Source organism: Haplochromis burtoni, unplaced genomic scaffold (genome assembly GCF_018398535.1).
Source record: "Haplochromis burtoni strain Fernald_Lab_line unplaced genomic scaffold, NCSU_Asbu1 Contig_250, whole genome shotgun sequence".
NCBI lineage: Eukaryota > Metazoa > Chordata > Actinopteri > Cichliformes > Cichlidae > Haplochromis > Haplochromis burtoni.
In genome coordinates this window covers 239,916-266,668 of record NW_024582611.1, presented here as the reverse complement: position 1 = coordinate 266,668, position 26,753 = coordinate 239,916, and the positions used below count along the sequence as shown (strand labels likewise).

The 26,753-nt window shown below is 40.4% G+C and overlaps 1 protein-coding gene across 2 annotated transcripts in view; it reads right to left on the bottom strand.

Annotated features, from left to right (window-relative positions):
• Window positions 1–4,668: 4,668 nt before the first annotated feature.
• ddr2l (discoidin domain receptor family, member 2, like) overlaps window positions 4,669–26,753 on the bottom strand; it is a 36,891-nt gene continuing 14,806 nt past the window's right edge. Inside the window, exons 2-20 of one of the 2 annotated variants that reach the window (XM_042227228.1) lie at window positions 20,777–20,875; window positions 20,494–20,596; window positions 20,194–20,263; window positions 18,951–19,103; window positions 16,601–16,748; window positions 16,129–16,234; window positions 15,869–16,049; window positions 14,650–14,890; window positions 14,488–14,565; window positions 14,111–14,253; window positions 13,511–13,622; window positions 13,221–13,337; window positions 12,588–12,662; window positions 11,922–12,166; window positions 11,710–11,837; window positions 11,015–11,212; window positions 10,654–10,888; window positions 9,112–9,261; window positions 4,669–8,857 (exon numbers count right to left, since the gene is read on the bottom strand). In XM_042227228.1, the coding sequence (XP_042083162.1) occupies window positions 8,723–8,857; window positions 9,112–9,261; window positions 10,654–10,888; window positions 11,015–11,212; window positions 11,710–11,837; window positions 11,922–12,166; window positions 12,588–12,662; window positions 13,221–13,337; window positions 13,511–13,622; window positions 14,111–14,253; window positions 14,488–14,565; window positions 14,650–14,890; window positions 15,869–16,049; window positions 16,129–16,234; window positions 16,601–16,748; window positions 18,951–19,103; window positions 20,194–20,263; window positions 20,494–20,596; window positions 20,777–20,837 (2,679 nt within the window). In that variant the 5' untranslated portion in view covers window positions 20,838–20,875 and the 3' untranslated portion in view covers window positions 4,669–8,722. The remainder of the gene's footprint in view (window positions 8,858–9,111; window positions 9,262–10,653; window positions 10,889–11,014; window positions 11,213–11,709; window positions 11,838–11,921; window positions 12,167–12,587; window positions 12,663–13,220; window positions 13,338–13,510; window positions 13,623–14,110; window positions 14,254–14,487; window positions 14,566–14,649; window positions 14,891–15,868; window positions 16,050–16,128; window positions 16,235–16,600; window positions 16,749–18,950; window positions 19,104–20,193; window positions 20,264–20,493; window positions 20,597–20,776; window positions 20,876–26,753) is intronic. The other variant, XM_005938630.3, reaches the window with a different exon arrangement.

Sequence of the window (26,753 nt, the reverse complement as noted above, 5' to 3'; positions counted from 1 at the left end):
TATCATATTTTATTCAGTTAAAGATTAAAGATTGTGCTGTTGCTTCGATTCATTCATGACTGGCTCATAGCATCCTGCTGTTTGCCCCGTAGGAGCTGTGAGAGTTTATACAGACATCCAGATTCTTCCACGAGTGAACATAATGCAAAAACCAGAGTTAGAAGAGTTCTGGTTTTATAACTATTTAAGTTTAACTGATGTAGATTATATCAATTTACCTGCAAATTTAAATATAAAGGTTTTTGGATGGGACTGATGGTTGGCAGTAAATATGAAAGGATCTATTTATTTAGAAGCAAATCAAAATTTGGGAGCCAGAAAAATGGAAAACTGAGAAACAGAAGGGAGATTAAATGACAACCTAACAAAGACTGAGGGTTCAGTGGAAAAGCTAAAAAAACATATTCCCTACAACATTTTCCTTGTTACCTTTTCTTCACCACAGTAGAAAACCTTATGAGGTGAAGAAGGGTGGGAAGAAGAATCAGTAAGGAGAAGCAAGAGACTCCATAGTGTAGTGGTTTACACATTCACCTTAAAACTGTAAGGTTTGGTTTGGTCCGATTATAGATGGAGACCCAAAACCCATTTGGGGTTTTGTCAGGAAGTTTATCTGGTGTAAATCTGTGCCGAGGTGCTTGCTGTGTGAGCTCTTGGGATTAAGGGAGCAGCTGAAAGTAGCAGAGTCATGGAAATGCACAGGTAACATAAGGTCCCAGTCATACAGGCGTGGAGACCATCTGGTAACCACAGATCACTATGGAAAAATGTATATTTCTCAGCCAGTTTGCAAAATGTTGGTGGCAGTCTCAAGGTGAAATAGGTATACAAAATAGGTACACAGTGCTGCACCTGTCAAGGTGTGTACTGTGGCAGGATACGGACCCAAACGCAGGACTTGGACACAGAATGAAACTTAAAGGCATTTCCATTCCCTCGTCACCGGGGCATGACGAGGGAATGGAAAACAGGAGGGAAGCACAGCTGGGGCTAATCTGACATAATGAGACAAGGAAACAAAGCAGAATACAGTGATAATAGGACACAGACTGTCAAAGTAAAACAGGAAGCACAAAGCATTCATAAAGACAGAGATGTGGAAACATGACAGACTCTGGAACAGAAGGAACTTGAATCAACAAGACGTGGACACATGCAACCCATAGAGACAGAAAAGAATGAACATCCAACGTACGGAGAACAGAATTAAACCTTCACCAAGAACACAGATGAGGCACAGAAACCTAGAAACCAGGAACTATAAATATAATACAAATAGAAAACCACAATTTAAAGAGTATAACTTAACCAAAGACACAAACACTGGGTCAGAGAGTTCGGTGTTCGGTGCCGTGACAGCATCGAAAATTGTTTTGATTGTTGTGGTCACTGGCAGATTGCTGCGGTTGCCCATAGTTTGTATTAAATACTAACATCATTTGCCGTTACACTTAGAAAGGATGACAACTATAAATCATGAATAAATACAACTACTTCGAATGCTGTTGTGTTTAAATATTTCTTTAAATTCAACCAGGTTAATAATTTACTGTGCAGAGTCTTGTTGACACGTTTTGTGTTGTGTTTTTTATTTCTATGGTTACGAGAAGACACAACACATGTTCACACAGTACTTCACTCTATTTTACTCTGTTTTATATTCTACTTAATCTATTCACTTTAAATGTTTTATCTACAACTCATATTCATTAACCCATATTTTCTTCACAACTGAAAAAGTGAATCAAATTTGAGTTCAAGTGAGAAAATGCAGAATTTTAAATTTTGGGGCAGCAAAACATCTCAAAAAGTTGGATGTAGGTCAACAAAATGCTGGAAAAGTGAATGAAACTTGGTAAGTTTTTCTTTTCAGCAGAATCCAGAATTTAGAACTAAGTTAATAAAAAAACTTTGTGGAGAGCCACTAAATTATCTTTATAGCTTAGATAGAGATTATTAATGTTGCACAATTAGGCTTTACGTCTTGATTGGGCAAAAACAGACATTGTTCATGGATTTGATCGGTTGGTTGTTTTTTGTTTTTTGTTAATGAAGACAAATTCTTAAGCAGCCTTTAAACTAAGTCAAAACACTGCCGTAGTCATTCAGCAGTAACGACTGTGGTTATAATTTTGCTCTAACTTGCTTTGTAAACCTTTTCTGAACTTCCAAATGTTCGCGTACTCCACTTGCTAATTGTCATTCTGTCACTGACGGCCTTTAAAGTGAAAGGAAAGTAAATGTTCAAAAATGAAATGGCTCAAGCTATTCTCAGTCCTCTATGAAGCTTTTGGTGTACGTGACAGCTCTCACACTAAAGAGACAAAAATAGTCCCTACTGTGACCAGTCCTACTCGCACATTTGGAAGGACAGCAGGGAGCAGAGCACCAACAATTACAGTCAGGTTGGGTTTGGCTGGATCTACTCTAGCATCATACCACTTGTATAAAAGCTGTTGTCACCTTGCCCAGTGTTGTGTAAACCTTCACACGTGTGGAAGGTTTTTAGTGCTTTTTAAACTTACAGCACATTTTTAGGCTGTCAATTTATCAACCAAGCGACATTTACACTTCATACCTACAGAGAGACATGGCAACTTTAAACAAACTTCCATCAAAGTAAAACCTGCGCCGTGCTTTTTGGCCGTGAACCACCCTTATGAAATCTGCCGGCACTGAGCCCACACATGCAGGCAAACCTCTGCCTTTGGCTTCTTTGCCAAATTTAGGACAGTTACAAAATCTGTGATTGTCAGGATTCCTGCAGAGTTCATGAGCAACCTGCAAAGGTTTTATAACACTTCTCTTTCATTACTCAATTCGTGCAGTTAGTACGGAAACTAACTGATTGATTATGATGCATGATAAATCCTAGATACAAAAGAAACATCTCAACTAAAAGAGACCAAAACCCAATTCCAGAAAAGTTGCAATGTTGAGTAAAATGGAAATAAAAACACAATGAGATGACTTGCAAATCTCATAAAGTCATATTTTATTCACAATTGAACATGGAAAACATATCAAATGTTTCAAATGGGAAAACTGAAACAAGTCATTTTTAATTTGATGGCAGCAATCCCTATTTTTTAAAAAAAAAAAAAAGTCAAATGGGGCATCAGAAGGCTAGAAAGGGGGGAAAAGATCATCTTTAGGGAGGCATCATTTCTCAGAAGTAAAGAAAAGCAGAGGTTCACCAATCTGTAAAAAAATTGATTTTGAATATCTAATATCTACAGTACATAATATCATCAAGAGATTAAGAGAATCTGGAGAAATCTCTGTGTGCTAGAGACAAGGCTAAAAATCAGTATTGGATGTTTGTAATCTTTAGAACTGCAGGGGGCACTGCATTGAAAACAGGGATGCATCTGTCATGGAAATCACTGCATGCTCAGGAAAACTTCCACAAATCATCGTCTGTGAGTCTGTGAACACAATTCCCTGTTCCAGTCCTAAAATCCAGGTTTAAGTGCTACCATGCAAAGAAGAAGCAATGTCTGAAAACAGAAACGGTGGCGTCTTCTCCGGGCTAAAGCTCATTAAAATGGACTGAGGCAAAGTGGAAAAACTGTTCTGTAGTCAGAGAAATCCAAATGGGAAAGCTGTTTGATTTCTGATGGTATGAGGTTGCATTAGTGCCTATACTGGTGTTTTGCACACATTAAAAGGCATCATCAATGCTGAAAGGTATATACAAGATTTAGAGCAACACATGTTTCCATCCAGATGATGTCTTATTCCAGGGAAGTCCTTGCATATTTAAACATGACAATACTAAACCGCACACAGCACCTATAGTAGAAGAAGTAGTAGAAGAGTCCAGGTACTAAACTGCCCTGCCTGCAGTCCAGCCAACTGAAAACCTTTAACACATTACGAGAGAGGGTGTTTGTCTCCCGAATCCAAACTGAGAGTTAGTGCCACAAATGAGAGGCATGAAAGCTCCCATTCTACTTTTAAATATCCCAGTAATGCATTACTTAAGGTCTTTAAGACAAGATGAGGCCTGATTATTCAAGACCTTGTTTATGAAGAGAAGGATTTAATTCAATTCTACATTGAACAGGGAGCGAGTGATGCAACAATCTTGGCCTAATAATGTAACCCACATATAAGGCTGTAGGAGCAGCTTCACAGTTTGGTAAACCCACGGTTACTCTAGACATATTTTCCCGAGGAGGTTGAGACCAAAGTAGAGCTTAAAGAGCCTGAAATTTGTCATTTTTAATCATTGGCTGTTACGTTTTATTACCAGTGCCTTAATTCACAAAAAAGTTCCTGCCCACCACGGACCCTCTTGTTGTGTTGGATCCCTGCTAACCTTTATTTTTCTTGGGAAAAAAAAAAACAAAAAGGCGTAAATCCTCACAGAACATTCAAACCTGAAACAAAAGGCATAAAAATGTGCAGAAATCAGGCCTTCAGTGTTCCTTCAGAACAACAAAGCTTCTCTAGGACTCATTTCCACATATAGGCTGTCCTGTATACGTGTGTGTTTTAAATCTCTCTGCTGCCCCCTGCTGTACAGAACATCGATGTGGTCTAGACTGAAAACTGTAACGTCAACTGTTGAAAAGCTTAGATTTCAATTTGCAGTGTTTTCTCTACTCATGAAACAAACAAACAAACAAACAAATAAACAAAGACAAAAGAAAAAACCCCATCTTTGACACATTTACTGTTTATTATAGGAAAACAAACCAAAGTGAGATAAAGTACAGAGTGAAAACCACTTGGGACCAGAGAACACCAAGCTTCCTCCTCCCAATATATTAATATAAACAGCTACTAGCCTATGTACAATATGTGTCTGAAACATACTGAAGATGGGAGCAAAGATTAAACAGTGTGGATGAGAAATTACTGTGAACACAACAGGGAAACAAAACAGAACATCTTGTTCAGAAAAATGTCCATAAATGCTGAATTCCTGTGTAAAAAAAAGGGGGAAACAAACAGAAATAGCTATAAATTCAGATAGACAATTAATTATTAATAAAAATTACCACACCTAATCTGCATTCACACACTGAGATATTATAGACCAATTATACTGTACACTATCAAACTAAAAGATTTCTCAAATGGAACCAAAACAAAATACACAGGCTCACTGTAGCAAAGGACTCTGGGAGATTGAGTTTAGTGGTTTCCTTCTGTCCATCTTTCCTCTTGCCTTGAAAACAACAACAACAACAACAACAACAAAACCCAACTCCCTCTTTTGCTTAGTTAACATAATTTGGCACAACCGAGCAAATCCAGTTAACCACTTTAACCTCAACTAGCTCCCAGTGCTCAAGGGAATGTTGAAAAGACTCACTCAGTATCTCACTTTCTCTTAAACACTCGCACAAACACGCTGAAAGAAATGTAAGATACAGTACAGATAACAAAACACTACTGCAACAACAACAAAACACAGAAAAATGTACTCAAAAATCTACATGTTTGGTCTTTCTCCGTTTGCGCCATTTTTAATTTTATACGATTTGTTCTCAGGGAGGATTTAAAATACTGCAAATGTGTACTGCATACAAATAATACACACTGATATTAACTGAGTGACCTAAACAGTAAAAAAAAAAAAAACAGACATTAAATTATGCTTTACCACCTTTATACATTAGACAAGAACTCTGAAAACAGACACATCAGAAGTTTATTGAGTCATGTTAAAATGAATGGTGCAGGAAGCATGGGGGCAAAGCGGCTCTTGTTACTACTAACATGATAGCCACTATCAGCATCACTTGAGTTAGTTAGTCAAAAGGCTGCACCGTCCGCTACCATCCACAGACTGTAGAAAAGACAGAAAGAGTCTCTGTGTCTGAAAAATGAGGCACAGAACACAGAAGTACCTGAAACCTCCCATTTCTCTAATCGCCAGCCAGAGGAAACTCCATTAGTGGCAAAAAGTCTGATTGTACAGAAGTCTATGAGAATCTCTCTTCAGCTAACTTCATTTGTGAAGTAAAGACTTTCCCAGGTAGTTTATAGTCTTATTCAATAGTTTCTAGTCTGACCTAATTCAGCACAAATTTTATTTTGTAAACTACGGTTCATTTAGAGTTAACTGGACTTAAAGCAGGGTATGCTTTGCTTAAGCAAATGGGCCTTCCTTACGACCCATCCCTCAGTTTCATAGTCAGATCCATCCCTCCCTTGTCAGGTTGTGCAAAATACTCACTGGCTATGGTCACCTATCTATATGAATCTGTATGGCCTTATATCTGTAACTGCTCGCTTAAATCGTTGCACTGTCGACATGAACTTCCTTATCGGTTATAAATTTTCAATCTTGCAAGAAGGAAGGTGAGGACTGATACTTGGATTAAAGTTAATGCCAACACTTTGAAGATGAGACAGAATCATGAAAATTCCAACGCTCGTATCGTTTGTCAGTTTTGGCTGAAGCTGAAATCATTGTGAAACATTTGGACATGAAACATTTATTGTTTCGGGGGTTTTTTTTGTTAAAAGTTTATTACTCCTAAGACATCCTGACAGAAGAACAATAAATCCAGTCTACAGTCTGCATCGATCCAGCATTAGTTCTGTAAACAAGACTCATCTGAATGCTATGCAAAACAAAGTCAGAATGAATGAATTGCTTTTTAAACGTAAAAATCTTTATGGTTTTTTCAGTAAAGGTGCTGCAGTGATTGGATGCAGTGACTTCTCTAATGCATGAACCTGTTAAGTGGCCCCCATGTAAAACATACACTGATAGCTAACACTGATCTCCTGACCAGTGTGCCTTTGAATATGAACCGTGTAATCAGATCCTCTGAGCTGAAACATTAGTCTTTACACCTACATTTGATTAAATATAACTTCAGGAACAGGCTCCGCTACGGACAAACTAAACTAAAATGGTACAATCTGCCACAGGGTTATTCCACTACACAGGGTCAGAAAATGAACTATTATTGCAGGGCGCTCTTCGGTTAAATACCTGCTCAGTGTTGGAAGCACTTAAACATTTTTTAGCTACAACCAGTGGTGACAGACAAATGGCTTTTTCCCAGTTTCCTGCTTTGCCTAGTTGGAAATCCAGCCTTGGTGTAAGGCCTCCATTTGCCCACAGTCTATCAGCTTTCACTCATCAGTGAACCTTGTTGTAACCCAGTAGTTTGGGAACTCACAGCCCCAAATGTAGATGGTACATTAAGTCAAGACAAAATGCCTTGTCTGGAGTTCAAATTCTAGCAAATTCAGACTACAGAAGACTAGACATATCAAATGGTGAGACATCTACATGTGCAGCAATGCAGTAAGTATTACTGCAGTTTATTTCTGTGAATAAAACCGACTACATGAAGCCAGAGAAGAGCTTAACACCTTCAGCTTTGTGAGTTCAAATAAGGAGATATGCAAGGTGCATTCATAAAGTTCCACAATGCCCATCAAAAATCAAAAAGGATACCTGTTTTAAATCTCCCCACAGAGATGGGCTGCCTAAGCAGGGCTCATAACTATCAGATTTGCATTTGTGTGTCACTGACGTGTGTGACCAATGAACCTGAATTTCATTTTGAGAGGACAAACCAAGTGCTGAGTGAAAATCCTGCTTTTTTAATGTTTTACATGCTGGTGTGCACTAAACTCTGACCACGTGGTGCCCACGTTTAAATCAGGTATGCCTTTTGATTTTTTTATCCACAAAATGTGTATTTTGCAGGTCCCCAAAGACAAACACCGACAGGTTAAATGACACCTTGGTATTCGACACTTGGTTAATCTCCCTGCGACCAGCATCTGAGGGTCAGGCGTCCATGACCTTTCCCTCTGGTACCGATTTTGCTACATATGCAAAGCACTTTGAATAAAAGGATTTTGACCATCATGCCCATCTTCACAAAGATGCTTACAATTCTGTTTTTATTTTAAAACTGCATTTCAACATTTTTTTTTGTCTCTTAGGGAACAAAAGTGGCATGATTCAGCTTTTTTCTCATGTGGCTTTAAGTTCTTTTTTTTCAAAATTTCCCACAGATACCCACCGACTGATTTTCAGTCTGTGAGCCACACAGGTTTCTTCAGCTTCTTGGCACTGTGACGTGAACCTCAGCTGACCAACATTCATATCCACAAAAAAAAAAGACCAACGATTGTGAAACTCCACAAAACAACAAAATTTTAAAATAGAATAAATCTAAAAAATAAAATCCTACACTAAAATCTGACCCTATAGCCCTAGCTCCAGTGTGGATTAATATATGAACATGAATAACTGAGAGACACAGACACAGTGCTTTACAATAATAATAATAACAATAATAATAATAATAATGATAATAATAATAAAAACCCACAGGGAAAGGAGAAACTACAAGGACTATCCAGTTTTTTGTAATCTCTAAAAGTCAAAGAGAAGGAAACAAATGGTTTAAGGCAACTTTTGGCACAAACAAGTCAAAAGGCTTGGGGTAAAGCGGCTGTAAAAAAACAGAAGAAGCTATGAAACTGCCAATGGTTTGTTCACTATGGACCAAAAGGTCTGAAGCTTGCCATATTTTCTCCTCTGAGCTGACTAGTCACGTCTCCCTCCATCATCACCTGGTCTTTCAGAAAAGGGAGTCGCTAGTGCCGTGAAGCAAACCAACAATCCCTCTGCACTGTAATTCCAGTCCTCTGTGCTCTTGTGTCAGTCTGTCTTCTTATAAGAGTCCCACCGCCACGGAAATCCCAACCAGCAGATCCCAGCAGCCTTGACTCACTGGTTGACGTGGGGCTTCAGGGCTTGGTAAAGTCCCTCGAAGGTGGGTCGGTCAGGGATATCGCGACTCCAGCAACGCATCATCAGCTCAAAGAGAGAAGGTGGGCAGAGTGGAGGGGCATAGAGGAAGATCTAGTGAGGGACACGGGAGAATTAAGAGTGATGACAGAGTCCAGTGATTAGTTAAAAAAGACAAATGTTGGTTTAGGTTTAGTAGCCCCTCAAATTTATCCTGCAGGCACTTACAAGGGTCCTGATTTCCAGGTTTGTAAAGACTGCTATGAGCTGTCTTGGATCCAGTTGCAATTAAATTAAATGTTTGCAGTATTACTCTCAGAAGTGACAGAAGATAATAATCTGTGACTCTGTCCTGTGTTTCGCCTCACCTGTCTGCCCTGGTTCCTGAAGAACTCGCCAGTGTTCTCTATGACCTGTTCATCAGACAGCAGGCTGTAGGGCTGCTCCTTACACAGAGTGAAGATCTCCCACAGGGTGACTCCAAAGGCCCACACGTCACTGGCTGTGGTGAATTTACCCTGAGGAGAATAATCACATCTGAAAGTTTAACACTCCAACTTTAAAATACTTTGTCTTATTTTCAGTGACTCTCTGAAGACAGCTGCTGATGAAATGTTGATTGCGATACTTTGTGAGACTTACAAAAAAATACGATACGATAAAAACGTAAAAGCTTCTGCTTTAGACCTGGTTTGGGTCCGCTTGGATCCATTGTTTTTTCGCTTAACTTTACAGCTGCAAAAGACATTAAACTTATGCAACCACATTCATAATGCAGAACAGGAAAGTTATTGAAAGAAAACACTGCAGCAAAAAAGATGTTTCATTGTTTTAGTGTGCAAACCGCTACTGGTGCTTCCTCTGGAGGGCAGGAAGCTTTTGAAGAACTCTTAGCTAAACTTCCTTTAGTGAAACATTTTGCATTTGCATTTATGCATCTAGCAATTTTAAAGACAAGCAACTGTAAAGAGTTTGTTATTTGTTTTGTGGAAAACTGTTTTACTGCTTTCAGCTGTTGATTTTTAAAAAAGAAGATGTGAGGGGAACGTACATGTTTTTTATAAGTCGCTGAACTGATCTAGGCAAATGTCCCCAGGGTTTGAATACAATTACAAGCCTATATAAACTTCTGGAACTTTTAGCTCTTCTTCTTTTGAATATTAAAGACATTTATAGACTACCAGTCATTTGAAAAAGACTATTTATAGCATTGCATAGAGTCTGGCTTGGCTGGTAGTATGTGTGAAGTATTGGGGGTTAAAATAGGCTAAGTAGCATAATCAGCAATTTTTTTACTATTAGTATCATTATTATTATTATTTATTAGTCCTTTATTTATCCAGGTAAAAAATCTCATTGAGATTAAAAATCTCATTTCCAAGAGAGACCTGGCATCATAGCAACAAAAGTCAAAATACATGTACCACACAAGTGCATAACATTTAAAACAAATACAATATCCTGTACGAACATGTGAAAAACATACAATAATATCTGACCACCTATTTACCAGCAGATGTTTTCCCAGTTTGGAAAAAAAAGACCTAAGAACTACAACAGTGGGCTAAAATTCCTCCACAATTATATTAGACTAATAAAGTCATACAGCAAAAAATTTACTGACAGTTATTTCTGCTAAAGATGGTTCTTCAAGCTACTGAATCATGATTAGTGCTTACAGACAGAATCCTGTGAAAACGTATATGACATATGACAGCAGCTCTCAGCTCTCTAATACAGAGGAAAGTATCATCAGGGTAACATTCATTCAAGTATCTGAAGATTTTGAATGCAGCAGCAGAATAACCGCAGAACTTCCACCAAAAAGTAACACATGACAGGGGTGTAAAGTTTAAAAGGAGCAAAATAAAGATCGTATCTTAAATCAACTCCCTTCGTCCAAACCTTACCAACAAAATGCTCTCCCAGGCCATCCATCGTATAGGCAGCACCGCCCGGCCCTGGATACGGTAGTAGTCGCTGCTGTACAGGTTTCGGCTCATACCGAAGTCGGCAATCTTGATGGTGAGGCGGCGGTCCAGCAGGCAGTTTCTTGTGGCCAGGTCACGGTGCACAAAGTTCAGAGATGCCAAGTACTTCATCCCCGACGAGATCTGCACCGCCATATGGAGGAGGTCAGACAGGCTGAAGTGGAGAAGCAGAAAGCGATTCAAAGTGGTGAGAATCAAAAGTGCACTAAGAAGATAGTTTAGAAACCTGACGCTCGATTGTTTTCATGTATGACCTGTGCGAACTGTGTGCATGGTTAACCTGACTGAAGGGATGTTGTTGGCATGTGTTAGAGTGCTCTCGATCTCCCGCTGCGACAGGAACATGTTGAGGTCTCCGTTCTCCATGTACTCAGTAACCATGCACAGTGGGTCGGACGACACACACACACACAGCAGTCGGATGATGTTGGGGTCATTCAGACGAGACATAATCTTTATTTCCTTCAGGAAGTCGTTCCTGATCGACGGACAGATAAAGGAGAGGAAGTATTTCCAGATCTGTTCTTCAACTCAAAGGAACCAACTACAGGTATGTATTTCTCAGTGTTACAGTGAAGCCTGATGCACAGATCTTAGATCCTGCACATCCCTTGAAGCTCTTACACCAGTTTATCCTAATATATTCTCATCTACGGAGTCAAGTACTGCTCTCACTTCAAACAACATGGTCTGCATTTGTAGGTAGGAGGGCTTTCTCTGCAAAAAATAGTCAACCAGGAAATGCAGTTTGGAGCTTTCGGTCCTGCACGTTATTCATTTGACTAGTTATGGACTATATTTTTGTTTTTAGTGTATAAATAGTGAAACATTCTCATCATATGAACACATTAAAGCAATGAATACACTGATTTTAACCAATATATGCTCTCCAGGAGATGAACCTTTAACCACCTCAGCTCCAAATTTATATAGTTTGACATTGTCGCGATTCATATACACACTCATAAAGAGTACCTGGCTTGGCTGGTAGCGTCGGCCCTCAGCTGTTTAACAGCCACAAGCACAGAGTGACCGTCTCGGTCAGGGAGGGGCGAGCCTTCCCCAAGAAATTCTGGGAGTCCCTCCGCCTCACACAGGTGGACCTGCAAGGGAAGAAGATGAAATAGGGATGAAATAAGATTTTTCCAGGATAACTTTGAAGCCCACGAAACCTCCCACAAGCTCACCTCGCCAAACTGCCCCTCCCCCAGCTTCTCCCTGAAGATCAGCTGTTGCCGAGGAAACTCAGCAGCGGAGATGTCCTTCCTGGTGAGAGAGTCCACGGTGAGGGCGGGGACGGCGTACATGTTGCTGCCAGTGACGCCCTGCAGCCGCACGATGTCCGTCTCAGCGTAGTGTGGCGCATTGCTATGGAAACACTGGTGCGGCGTGCACTGGGTGATGTCTGGCTCAGCATAGCCACCTCCACATGCTGTTGGAAAGACAAGCGCTTGTTTAATTAATGTCTAATATAAATAAAAAATGAAGTGAAGCTTACTGAAAAGTACCAACAGCACAAGATTATAGTAAAAACATTAAATTACTGGTATTTTCTAGTTTTCTATCTAAAGTAAAAGCAGTACATCTTTATCATTTTACTAGTACCATTAGTCTACTTGCTGACTGAAGTTTTACTAGTTTGAATTTGTTTTTTACAGAAGTTTTTTCAATCCAGGATATCCCAACCTCTCAGGGTTAGGTCCCCTCCAGTAGGTCATGAGAGATCATAAGATGATTCATAGAAGGAAAAGAATTGAAAAATAAAAATAAAATAAAATTCCAAACTTCACTTGATTTCACTTAAGTATATGTGATCTGATTAACTGCATGAAGTCACACCTTTCAACTCTTACCACGAAGCCATCCTGATGTCATATGACAGGAAGTCAGCAGGAGGAGGTCATAGAGAGGATTACCAAGGAGGAGAGCTGGAAGAAGAGGAAACTTGGAAAAGAGGCGTAGAGAGCCGAGAGAAAAAGGAGAGAAGCACTGCAGAATAAGTATGAATGAGCATGCATGTTCAACTTCATCTGGGAAACTTAAATAGAGAGAAAAAGGAGAAAAAAAGAGCTTATTTAACACGTTCTGAAGTAAATAAACTGGAGAGAAACAGGTTGAGGAGCTGTTAATGAGTGACAGAAGATCAGAACTTTGATGGATGCTTGAAGTTTGTAGAGTTTGTTTGAAATTACTGACATCGCCACCAGGAGGCAGCAGACTCTCTTATTGAAAGGCTTTCGACCTTTTTTCCTCTACAGCTGTGATTAATCATGTCATATTGGATAGATCTGGAACATCTCTGAGGCATCAATGATTCTTAACACAAATTCCTACTACAAGCCTAAACACACGGTTATGAAGCGGTCACTCAAAGACAAACATCATGACGCAGCGTTCAAAGGACTTTCTGCTATTTCTCAACTTGTGTCTTTTTCACTAATTCTTAAATGAACGCCTGCATCGACTTCATCGTTGAAGGTGTTTACCAGATGCCTCTGCGCTCTGTGACAGCTCTGGAAGTTTGTTTCTCAGCACCGCTGGGTTCTGGTACTGAGGGTCCAACAGGAAAATTCTCTCATAGTGAGGGTCAGTGTTCACAGGACCTGAGGAAAACAGCAGGAATCAGTCAAGAATAAATGCACATAGAGAGATTTTCTTTAGAATATCTCTCCTACAAACACGAAATTTAACACCTTAACTTTCACCAATTCTTTCTGCATGAATAATAATGGTAAACAAAGGCATGTTTTAAACGATACAAGTAAAAGAAGAGTACCAGTCGGGGCGCGTCCAGAGCGCGGGGGCACAGGTGGAGTCTGTAAAATGATGGTGTCACTGCAGGACGACAGCCGGACCGTCACCTCCTCATCAAGAATCCGACGTGGACCCTAGATTAGGATGGAAGAAAGAAAAAACATGGGGTCACAGATGCCTGTAAAGAGTCAGTCAGTTCATTCTTATTCGTTCTTTAATCTGATTTAATGCTTAATAGTCCTGATTTAGCCACAAACATAAGCTATAATCTTATTTCCTAAAAAGAAAAAGAAATGCCTCCCATCTCCCACGTGAGTTTGGGATCTAAACTGCAGCTTTTAACCTCTGTTTGAAAATCAAAACAAATGTGTGAGGTGACTTAAAGACCATAAAATGGAAGCAGGGACCTCCTGGTGGACATCTATTAGGAAACGGTTTGCATTTCAGCAGAGAATGCAGCTGTTTACAGGAACATTTTTTTAAAACCTAAAGCGATTAAGTGATTACAGCATGTTTAACACCAACGGACATGACAGGAAGTTAACAAAATAAAGGTACTTTATTAAGAAACCCCCACTTCTACTCAGAAAAACAAAGGTAATTCATTTATTTGTATCCTCACCTTCTCTAATACCTTGCAGACGTACTGACACCATAGGATGAGGAAGATGATGATGACCAACAAAAGGATGATGGTTACCAGGCAGCCGATAAGGATGGGTGTTTTCCCATCATCTGGTGTGGCACTAGCTGATGGAGCAGCGGCTGAGAAGAAAGGTTAGAATACCATATACCAAAGATTTTATCATTTGTTTCTGCAAATACATTTGTTAGTGGGCTCCACTAAGTATGACAGAAATGCTAAAAAAGATATATGTCCTCAAAAATTAAGAAAAAGGAAAAAAAAATGACCTGAGCACAAACTGACAAAACAGCGCCCTCTATCTGGCGCAGTTTTGAAGTGGCGACTTTAAAACGTGAAACAATTAATTGTCACACCTGTCTTCTGTGCAGGTGTTGTGATGGTGTCCTTAGTGGGTAGAGGAGATGTCATTTGGGTCAGGAATATGGTATCCACTGAAAAACAAAAAAAACAGGAAGTCACTTATTTTTCCTTCTTTTACTGTCCTGCACTTTTGTTTGCACGTGCGTGTTTGTTACCTGACTGAAAGGAAATCTCGCTAAACATCATCCAGACGTCAGCAAAGTAAAAGTGGCAGCGGAGGGATTTGGCAGTGCGGTGGTTCAGATCCACGGTGACGTAGCGAGCACTTGGATTCCGGTCATCCAGCACCGTCCTGAACTCCACAGGCTCCGCCTCCCATACAAAGTGGGGCTTAAACCAACAGGAGACCGAGGAGAAGATCTTCACATCGCGGGAGAACATGTTGTTACTGTGGACCTGGATGGAGAATGAAAGTAAGAGTAAGTAGCAGAACATCTGCTATTGTTTGTAAAGCGTGAGGGAGTTCCACGGGGATCTAAAGCTCATTTATAATGGACTCAGACAAAGTGGCAATGATGGCACAGTAGGAGGAGATGCTAGCAGCTGCTGATGCGTGACTTAAAAGTAAACACATGACTCCACTGAACATTGCTGGAGCACTTGCTGGCTGCGCTCCATATTACAGGAAGAGCAAATGCTGGATGGAAAGTACGTTTGCAGTTAAATCAGTTACACAGTGATGAAGGAGAGCTGAAAGCAACTGGTTAAAAAGCTTGACCACATATAAAGGTAGGCAGAAAATACTTTTCAATCTCTTTTATTATGCGACAATACTGTGCATGCTCCTGAAAACGTACAAAGTTAAGTTACTTTGTACGTTTTTACACACACACACACACACACACACACACACACACACACACACACACACACACACACACACACACGTTTTCATATGTTAGTGAGGACATCTCATTGACATAATGCTTTCCCTAGCCTAACCATACCCTTACCCTAAGCTTAACCATCAAAAATGAATGCCTAACCCTGAGCCTAAACCTAACCATAACCTAATTGTAACACTGACACTAAAACCACATTTTGAATCTCCAAAATGCCTTCAAACTCGTGGGGACGGGTATTTTGTCCCCATAAGTGACTGCTGGCCCCCACAAGTATAGTAGCATGCAATTTACTGTCCTCACAAAGATGTTTAAACATGTCCCCTGCCATCAGCCTAGGCTGACGCTGACATGGTGCCGAGCAAACTAGAGAAACCCGACACTGGATCTGAACCAGAGGCAATTTCTAGGCTCTGAGTAAGTCTGGTAATTGCAAAAGCACATGTAAAAGTGCTGTCAACCACTACTGCTATGACAAAGTTTGTGGTGAGTTCATAGTACTGATGAGGTAGAGGAAGCAAAAATGAAAAACCTTCATCGAGGTGAAGTTTCTCTGCCTGTCGAACACGAACTCCATCTCCACGTATTCCAGCGAGTCGTTTTTCCAGCCCAGGTAGTCGTAGCCAGGCCACACGCTGTACTCGTGGGTCCGTGTGAAGTCATCTTGGCCGATCACGCCGTCCGTCAGCTGACCCAGGCCGCCGAAAAGCTTCCTATCGGATGACAAAGCAGTCAGTAAACAGGAAACGCTGATATGTGATGTGTGTACGAGTGCAGCAAAGAGAGACCCACCCCCTTTCGTGTACTCCATCATATGTGGAGTCATTGAGGTTGGCGATGGGATAACCTGGCGGTTGCATCCGCTGACCCTCTGGAGCGCTGTAGGATATCAGCCCATCTGAAACCAGGAGGAGTGGAAAGTTAAAGGTGCAGTTCATCCCATTTCACTGTTATCTCACCACAATAAGATCCCACAGCTGCACTCAGAACAGCAAACTTTCAACCTTCATGACAACAGTGTGAGGATCGCACTCACATCATTCAAATTCCTGTTTTTGCTCGATATAAGGATCTGATAAACAGCAGTGTTTGTTAAATAAAAGTGTTGCTTGTGGATGAAAAACTGTTGTTTATGGACATTAAAAGCTTTTATGTTGACATGAAGAGGTTTACTTGTCTCTGAGGAAGCGTAAACAGTCTCTAATGGCAGTTGAGCTGACGAAAACGCACATTAACAAGGAAACTGTGTGTTTATGTGTCCTACCGTCCCATGAACAGCCGTACAGCTCCACTCTCATGCAGACGGTGGTGGACAGTCTGGTCACGGGGAGCAGCCGGACGTAGCGGGTGACTATCGGAGGGCGGAGGTCCTTTATGACAGAGGTGTAGGCGTCTTTGTTTCCCTCAATAATCTGTACACAGATATCAGGGATACAAAGAAGACCATCACACCAGGAGTACAGAAAGATTAAACCCCTGGAACATCTGTTCAATCAGTAGGTTAATAGTGTTGTTACAAGTTGTCATGTGACATGTTTTGACTTTATAGCCATCTTTATACAGTCCATTGATTTTCAGAGAATTGCTTGACAGTGTCCTGGCCAGGTGAGGCCTGTGTCCTCATTATTCAGTGACAAATGAACCAGACAAGAGATCTGGAGTTGATTCCAAGTGCTGAACCTGTGTTTGGAAGGTGTGCATTGGACCTCCCAAAGAGACATTGGTGCAAGTGAAGGAGGGATTTTTTTTAGGCTGAAAAACAAACAAACAATAAAGCTATTAAAGCAACACGTTCCCACTCCCAAAGTGTAACATTTTATGCTAGGTGACAAATAGTTGGTATATTACGATTTCAGCCACCCAACGCTATATTACGAGTTCGGAAAATGAGAACCGTTGGAACGAATCCACACATGTACGTTTATTTTACTTAAATTGCTTTGGAAAACACTATTTAACACGATTAAGGTGTCGGTTACGATTAGGGATAAGGTTAGGGTTAGGGCTGGAATACACGGCTGGAACATGTCTTACCGTGGGAGCTTCATTCTATTCGATTTCATCCACAATCCAGCGCGTAGCATAGGAACGCAGAAGGTCACCTTTCACATTCCCATGGAACACCTCAGGATTTGACAAATCGTCGGTATATTAGGCATTGGGAGTGAGAATGGGCTGATTAAAGAGATAGAAACGTTGCTATCTAGCCACTTTTATAGGTTTTGTGTTACTTTTGTTAAATCCCTTGATTTAGACCAGAAGGTGTGCATTTCAGTCACATTTTGATTGCTTGATTAAAATCCACTGTGATGGTGTCTAGAGGAAAATTTGTGCCTGACAATAGGGAGTTAAATATGCTGCAATATTAGAGAGAGAGCCCCAGTGAGCAAACAACCTGCTATGAGCAGCGCTTGGCAATAGAGACCACCGACAAAATCAAGATCAGGGAGGGGCAGCGACCAACGATTGGTGCATCTGATATCCCTGTGTTGGTGTTTTTTCTGCATCATCATAACAATGTGTGTCCAGGATCAACATTGAAAGTGACCAGTCACATTGTTGTGATGTCACAGCTTTGTATTATGGGGTAAAAAAGAAAAAAAAAGGCTATGTTTATAAGAAACGCTCTGTTTTCTTTATTAATCTATACAATCGAATAAAAATATTATCAGGTTAGCTTCTGTTAGCCAAATTTAGTTTGCTCATGTAAGTTTGCTAGTGATACTTTTAAAATAATTAACTAACTTCTTGGCCAGTGCAAACTGAAAGCTGATTGGTCAGTTGCAACGTAGATCCTGGACCAACATTATTATAATGATGCAGGAAAATCTCTTTAAAAAGACAAGCAAAGCTATGCTAAACAAATACAAAACGCAAACACACCCTAAATGAGCAGAATTATCGAACAAAGTGACAAAAACCACAAAAATAATCACAAATAGATGCAAAAGGACGGTGAGGATGATGCCAAATTTATGTTCACAAGAAAATAATATATATATTTTTTAATATTCACTGCCTCTCACACAGTGCCCCTGCACAACAACTGCACGTGTAGAAATAAGCAGCCGAACATTCAAAGCAAAGAAGACAAGCTTGAGAGTTTCTGCTGACGGCATGCATCAGTTACTCCTCAGCGGATGTTTCCGGGCTTCATTTCCTAAAGTGAAAAAAAGCACCCTGAGAAATTTGGAATGTGAATCTTTGTGCTGCTGGGCACAAAATAACCAGAAATCTGCACAGACTCTGGGAAGTTCCCCATGTGAATGTGAGGGAGGAGCCTCAGATCAAAAACATGATTCTGGTGTTTTAAATTGTTCTAACAGTGTTGCGTAGCTGCGGGGATCTCGAATGCCAACAGGAAGCTGGCGTGTAAATGTAATTTCCTCTGATATGAATATGAATGACCAGAAGCAGCTTAGAGTGAAAAACGAGAGGAAAAAAATCCTGTTCGTTTCTTTTTTTCTTCCTCTTTCTCCAGTCTTCCCTCCATCAGTCCTCACGTATTTCCTCCTATTCTTCCTTCGGCTCAGACCCTTCTCATGTCCCATTTTTCAGTCTGTTTCCTCTCTCCTCTCATTAAGTCCTTTTTGTAAGATATTTGGGTCACTCACCTCGTTCCCCTGCCGATTCCTCCAGGACTTCCACAGCTTGCCGTCCCTGCTGTAGTTTACGCGATACTCTCGGGCAAACTCATTCCCAGAGTTCCTGATATATCGTCCCTGAGTACCAATAACCGTCAGAAAGGTGAGTCTGCCGAGATCCACCTAAAAAGAAAATTCCAGCAAAAGGCTTTCGGTCAAATCTTGTAACATGGGAGTAACCTAAAAACTAAAGGCTGCATTTAAAGATAATATTGTATCATTAACGTGGGAAAATGGTTCACCCCAAAAGTATAGAGGCAAGCCGTCCACACATCTGGTTGTTAATCCTGCAATTTTAATGTCAAGAGGCATGCAGCTTCCAAATACGAGATGCATTTAAGTCAGAGATCTATAACAGGCTTCAAAGTTGGTTTTTATCGTGAGCTGAGTGTTTGCAGCGTCTCAGGATTTTTGTTGCATTTCTACAGAAATCGGCCCATAAAGAAAACTGTAAAAACTAAAGATGCTCTGTGTGCCTTTACTCAACAGTGTGCACACAAAAACCTCTGCAACATCACAAAATTATTTTCAGGTTTTAGATTTTTTAATTACTTTCCTCATTTTAACATATTAAACGTATGTCAATATACAGATGTTAAAGCGACTTAAACAGATGTGAAGTGTAAGAATGTCTGAATCGCATAAATATGCAGCTCATGTGAAACTGAGGATTTTCCATACAGTCTTTGATGTCCACAGATGACTGTGACTCAGATTCTCTCCTTTGATATTTAAATACCTACAGCTTCACACTGCAGCATTCACACATGTGGCGCAGTATCGATACCACCAACTTTATTAAAAGATCGCTCAGTTCTGAAGGTAAGTATTTCTTTGTCTTCCACTTGTCCCACAAGTCAGCTGTTATACACAGATTTAGGTTTATATGCCAGTTTGTAATAACAGCCTTCTCTGGGTAACACATGAGCTTCTAGATTTATCCAAAGAATAACTTTGTAGACCACACACAGACTTCACCTTTAAATCAGAATGTACTGAATTTAGCTGCTTTGCAAAGCACTTAAATATTGTGTTACACTCTGAAACCTCAGATTCTGATCCACTGTGATCTTTTCACCCGTTCTCATGTTACACTGACTGCGCAGCGCCACTTTCTCCTGCATGCACGACACCTTCTTACTTATGGAGTAGAACTTCGCCACATAACAAATGCAGGTACCCGGACATGACTGAGCACGCTTCAGATACAAACCTCGAGGTACTGACTGACTGATGGCAGCGCTGCAGGACACCAGGCGCCGTCTCCCTCCTCACGATTCAACCTGCACACGCACACACACAAACACATAAACCACACTTGCACAAGTTTAACCAAAAGATGGAGTTCTAAAATCTTCAAATTTTTATTTGACTTCATTCTAAAGCATATTTCATCATTTTTTGTATCTCACAATTCCATTTCAGGTTTTTCTTTTTTTCTTTATTCAAGAGTTAAAAACAATAAAAGACACTTTTTTAAAACCAGTCGACTTAACCTTTAAGCCACACTTACCTGGCGTACTGTGGTCCTGTTGTTTCGTGCCATTGGCTGGATGCTTTGAGCGCATCATCTTTGATCCGTCGATCCTCCATGCCCAAGGGGTAGCGACAGTGTGCTGGAAAAACACATTCACAATTTTATTTTTATGTGTTTTGCAAGGACGGATTTTAGACCTTTACAAATGAAACATTTTATTAAGTTGTAACTGTTTAAATTGGCTCGTTGCAGAGGACGGATTTAGATTTAAAATCAAGATGGGGTAAAGTGGGGTTTGTGTGTGTGTGTGCCTGTGTACCGGGATCAATCTGTCCGATGGCTGCTGTAGCTTGAAGGATCAGCAGCAAGAAGAGGTGCATGATGGTCCGCCGATCACACCAACACACATGCTACATCTCTGCGAGACACAGAAAAAACAACATGAACATCTGCAGCTGACAGCGAATGACGGCTCAGGCAACAAGGGAATAAAGTGTTACAGTAAACAAAGACCATTACTGCCATTGTAAAATAAAAAAGGTCCTATAAACACATAACTAGAATAGATGTTTAAGTTTTTGATTTTGCCCGCCATCGTCACCCACAGTTGACAATTATAGTACATGAACGAATTTTTGACGTCTCCTGTGTGATGATGAATTTTTGAAGAATTCTGCTTTTGTTGTTTTTTGCTGCTCCTATCCTTATTCCCTCCTTAAAATGATTTATTCCCTCTAATCCCATTTTATCCAGCAACATATTTTCATCTGTTTCTAATTTATCTACGTTTAAAGAATCATTCTACGGTTTACTATAAAATCTAAAGAGTCTTTCAGCTATCATATCTCTCGTTTGAGGCTTGAATAGACGTGAATCCCTCATTCAAGCAGAACTCTGGAGATTTAGGTGTTCCATTGTGCACATTAAGAGTAATTTAACTGATTATCTGACATTAAAACATTGAAAACTGCAATTTCCTCCAAACAAAACAAACAAAATCTTTGTTTTCGCTGTAGGAAGTCGACTGTCTCCAGCGGTCACTGTTTTACACAACTGCAGCAGGATGGATGGACGAGGAGGAGTCTGAATGACTCCTACCGTCATTTACGAGAGGACTGTGCGTGTGTGTGTGTGTGTGTGTGTGTGTGTGTTTGATTTCGCAACGTTATTGCTGTTGGAGCGGAGTAGTTTATAAACACTGGACGCAAACAGCATCCCACTCACAGAGGTTACGCAACACTAAAGAACACACACATACATACACACGCACACGAACACACCCCTATTGTTGCACACAAAGCATTTCAAGCATAAATACATAGACACATATAGAAAAACTACAACCGCTGTCTACTCGTATTGTCTTGTTCTCTACATTCACTCTGTGTAAAGTTCTCGGGGTCAGAACAGCTGGGCAGGCGAGAAAGACGGGGTGATAGAGAGACAGGAGGACAGTAAAAGAAAATAGACAGGAAAAAAGACAAAGAGAGGAAGAAAGAACGCAGACAGCGGTTTGAGGCCGAGGGCCGATAAGAAAATGAAGAAAAGGAGAGAAACACAAAGAGAGGAGGAGGAGGGAGGGAGGTGAGCACGGTGGGGAGGACAACAATGGGTGGAAGGGAGAAGCAAAGAGAGAGAGGACAGCGTTAAAGTCAAACACGAACTTCCAGGTTTTTTAAACTCTTTTGGGATCAGAGCGGAATTTGACCCTGATGCTAACCCAGTAAAGGTGCACCACGGACCAGTTTATGTCCGACACTATTTTCACACACCGGCCTTTAAGGTGTCGCAGATAAATACAACAAAATAAAACCAGTACTGGTACCAAAAAAGAAGATTAATTCATAACACACAGGAAAAGACCCAGGGAAACAGAGTTAATGATAAAAACAATTAAAAAAATAACACTAAAAACCGATAAAAACCCTAAATTTTACACCTGTGCCTGAACTCGCGGGCCCAGTACCAAACAACTCACGGACTGGTACCGGTCCGTGGGCAGGGGGTTGGGGACCGCTGGTCTAGACCAAAATACTAAATTTTGCTCTACAAGGGCCTGATATCCACTTCCGAGGACACTATACTGCCACTGTTCTATCGAAATGTAAAGCAAATGTCCTCATATGTCAGTCTAATTTCTCTCAGAAACAAAAATCAGGTTAAAAAAAAAAAAAAAAAAAATCAGGTAATTCTTTGCTTTTACATTCATCAGGTCCCAAGAGAAACTGAAAATGCATGCCATGAAAGAGTTCAGGTCTTAGGAGGTTAAAAGTAAAAAAGAAAGTAAACTCCATCTGCAGAACAATCACAGTGGCTCTGTCTGACTTGAGACCAGGGGGAGACACAAACTTCTCTTGCAGCACAGTTCTGGTACCAGACCTCACTTATAAAATATAGAAAAGTTACTGTAGTTAAGTTTAGTTTCTCCTTTTTTTGTCAAAGCCACAGGGAGCTTCAGATTCAAGACCCTCTGCTCTACAATGAAATGAAAAACACAAAGAAGAATCACGTCTGATGCGTCCAGTTTGTGTCGTGATGACTTCAACAGGCAAAATCTGAAAGTGACCATGAATCAAAACCTTTGCTGTCTGTCCTTGTGGCAAACATCCAGCTCAGCGCTAACAGGAGTTAAAGACGGGAAGCCTTGCCATCTTGACATGGATGTGAATGTTTCGGTCTGTAGACACAACAGGCTGCAGCAGCCCGCTTCAGACAGACTTGCATGTTTTTCTGCACATACTGACTGTTCTTAAATACCAGAGAATCCAGTCTGTTCCTGAAACAATCGTTCTCCCTCTCGCTCTCTTTTTTTCCCTAATGAAAAACTCCCTGCTCTGCCTTCAGGAAGTGAGTTCATTCACTTTAGCCGAGCTGAAGAAGAAGTGGTTCACGTTTGTTTTCTAGCAACGACTGGGGGAGAAGGAGGGAGCTTTATGTAATGCGTTGGCTGAACCTCAGATTCCTGCTCTGTTGCTCATCTCTACAGCAAAATCACATGACGAGAGAGTGAGAGAGAGAAAATAACAGAGAGAAAAAGACAGTAAAAGAGACAAAGAGAAGTCAGAGAGAAACAAAAAAGTAACCCTTGGAAGAATCTAATGAAGACCGATACTGAACTGTTTTTGTAACAAATAAGTGATGAAAAAAATTCTGCTTCATTATAAGCAAATTATAAATAACTTCCTGGAGTATTTCTTGACCTCTCGAGCCACCATGACAAACAGACCATTTAGTTTTTTCAGGCTTGCTATAAATAAACCAGATTTCTGGAAATTAAATCGCCGTAAAACAACTTTGGGGCATCAAGCCTTGCAATTACATGCCTTACCAAAGTGTGCACATTATGTAACTAGGTCCTGCTCTCTAAACAACACAGGAGATTGTTTGTCAGTGTCTATGCATCATCCACGTCTTTGTTTAGATCTGAACTACTTTAAAGGTCTGTGTTCGCTTTAGACCACTGTTCTAGATGAGTGTGCAACATGAGAGCGATACAGTAAATGGGTCAATTGTGGACTTGGCAAAGGGCCTTTTGTGTTTTTTTCAAACTTCTCTGCTGCTGAGAGCAGCATAAATCAAGTTTAGGGTTAGCTCAAGCAGGCTACAAAGTCCAGAAAATCGCAGCAGATCAGCTGGGATCAGCCTACATTACCCGATCGCTTTACTGATACTGCTCTATGGATCCAATTGGCAAATCTCATCTAAATCGCTCTAGCATGTCCACAGTTGATGCAGATCTGCATCCTGCTTTCAATGTCATGATCTGTTCAATTCATACCAAACCACATTCACTATCTATAAAATACTTTTGCCACTTTTACTTTTAAAGCAGCAACGGGGAGACACACAAGAACCATCACAATTAAAAGATGACTTAAAATCACAGTCAGTATCTCACAATGGGACAAAGGCTAGGGAGCAAAGGTGTATTTTTAAATGAGATTTAAGTCTGCCTGGTGTGCAGTGGCAAATTGTGCCACAAATGAAAAAGCAACTGTCACGTCTGAGTTTTCTCTTCAGAATCAGCAAAAGTATTTGGTCTGCTGACCTGAGTGAACGAAGACATGTGGGTCCAGCAATTTACACAGATAAGAGACTTTTAAAAATTAATTCAGTTTGATTCAGTTCAATTTCAAATAATATTTGAGTGGAGAACCGACAACAATCATCTATGTGGATGAACATCCTTTTAAAGAGGAAGAAACCTCTGGCAGAACGAGGCTCGGGGAGGGGCAGCCATCTGTCTCGACCCGCTGGGGTTTGAGGGGAAAGAGACGGGAAAAAAACAGGAGCATAGAGAGATCACACACAACAAACAAAATGAAAAAAGAAAAACACTGCAGGAAAGAGCAGGCAAAAGTTAGTAACATGCAATAGCTGTACAATAAATGCAATGCCAGTGAAAAGAGGTGAGAGGAGAAGAAATGTTCAGTGCAACCTGGGAAAGTCCCCCAGCAGTCTGAGCCGACAGCAGCACAACTAAGTGATGGCTCAAGGTAACCTGATCCAGTCCTAACTATAAGCATTATCCAAAAAGAACATTTAAACCGCTCTTAACATTAGAGAGGGTGCGCGTCTCTGAGTGCACACTGGGAGCTGGTTCCACAGGAGAGGGGCTGGATTCTGCTTCCCATTCTTCTTTTGGAAACTCTAGGAGCCACAAGTTATTGATGCCTGACCTGTTCTGTAGAGGGGTCTTGCTGCTGCTTTTCCAGAGCAGAGCCTTACTGCCAAATATAAATTATTGCAGATGGAAATAACAACCTTCTTTTGACCAAAAACCTCCGAACTGTAAATCTGCAGCACTGACAGAAAGCACAAATGGGTTTAGCAGGTCTATGTACCCACCTGAGTGTAATAGAAAACAGTGATCAAAACTGACACCATCACAAAGCCTAAAAAGAACATGATCGAAACTAGTGAAAGGAAATTTACGCATTTAAAAAACTGGATTCATTAAATAGTTTGATATTTTTTAAAAGCATTTCCGTTGTGCATCAATACAGAGATTATTGTGTAATAAATTAACACACAATATAGCTGAAGATAGTTTGCATCAAACAAGTATGTTATCATAAAAGAAAAGTACAGAAAGACTAGTTTTGTTCAGCGCACTCTGGTCTGTGGGGCATTTATTCAATAACTTTAAATCTTATTAAAATCAGAGTCACATTATATGGATGCATACAAACTGTCTTTGTTTCAATTATGCAGAACTTGCACTTTGAGATTCTTTGCCTAGCCCAGCTATGTGTGCTTTAAATGATTACATCACTGCTTAGTCACAGTCACTCTGACAAACCATTGTTTGAACATGGGTGTTTCCAGTATAGAAACCATTGTGCAGGATGCTCAGGCTCATGTCCAGCTTATGTGCACTTTTGCATTACATAAAAAAAGACAATGTTATTTTGTAACAGATAAACTATAGATATATAGAAGAATAGCTATGTACTCAGACTATTTGCTGTTAGTACAAAAGTTCAGCATAAAAATATATTTAAAGTAGGGCTGCCACAAACGATTATTTTGATAATCGACTAGTCACCGATTATTTTTGCAATTAGTCGACTAATCAGATCATGCATCCATTGGACGTAAAACGTACAGCTTATTGCACCAGCAGCATCTGCTCTTATATAACTACCATTAGCTTACAGCTTTAAGTGTTTAAGGTATGTGCTAACTAAACACAAAGACAAGATGATAGTTTATTAAATTTTAATGAAATTTGCAGATTGTTTCGGTGGAGCTAAACTCAGCCGTCTGCTCCCTGCTATCTAAAATATAACGGGACACCGGAGTATATTCTCGACCATCTCACACTTCTGATAATCAGTTGTCTGCTTGACGTTTATTCAGCTGCGTAGAAACTATAACTTTAATCTCAAACCGATTTACTCAGGAACAAATAAAATACAAAAAAAAGCCAAACAATAACATTTGTAAGTTATCTAAGTGACTTATATATGTTTAACCTGAGTAGCGAAAGACGGCGGTGGGTTTGAAAACGATTTGCCGGGAGTCCGGTGTTCTCACGGGCTGTAGTTAGCCTTGAACCCCGGCTAGCTATCGAGCTAGTGGGTAACAGATGTCTCCGAAAACGTCGGAGCGCTTTTTAAAATATGTGGTGTCTCGATAAACTGAGCAGATATTTGAGGTTTACACAGCTACATTCTCGTCTGAAAATATGTTAAACGTTTATTTTGTGACCGAGAAAGAATAATACAAGTAATACTAAAACTAACTAGCTGCCGCCATTGTTGGAAACTGAGCTGGGCCGCGCTATGAATTCT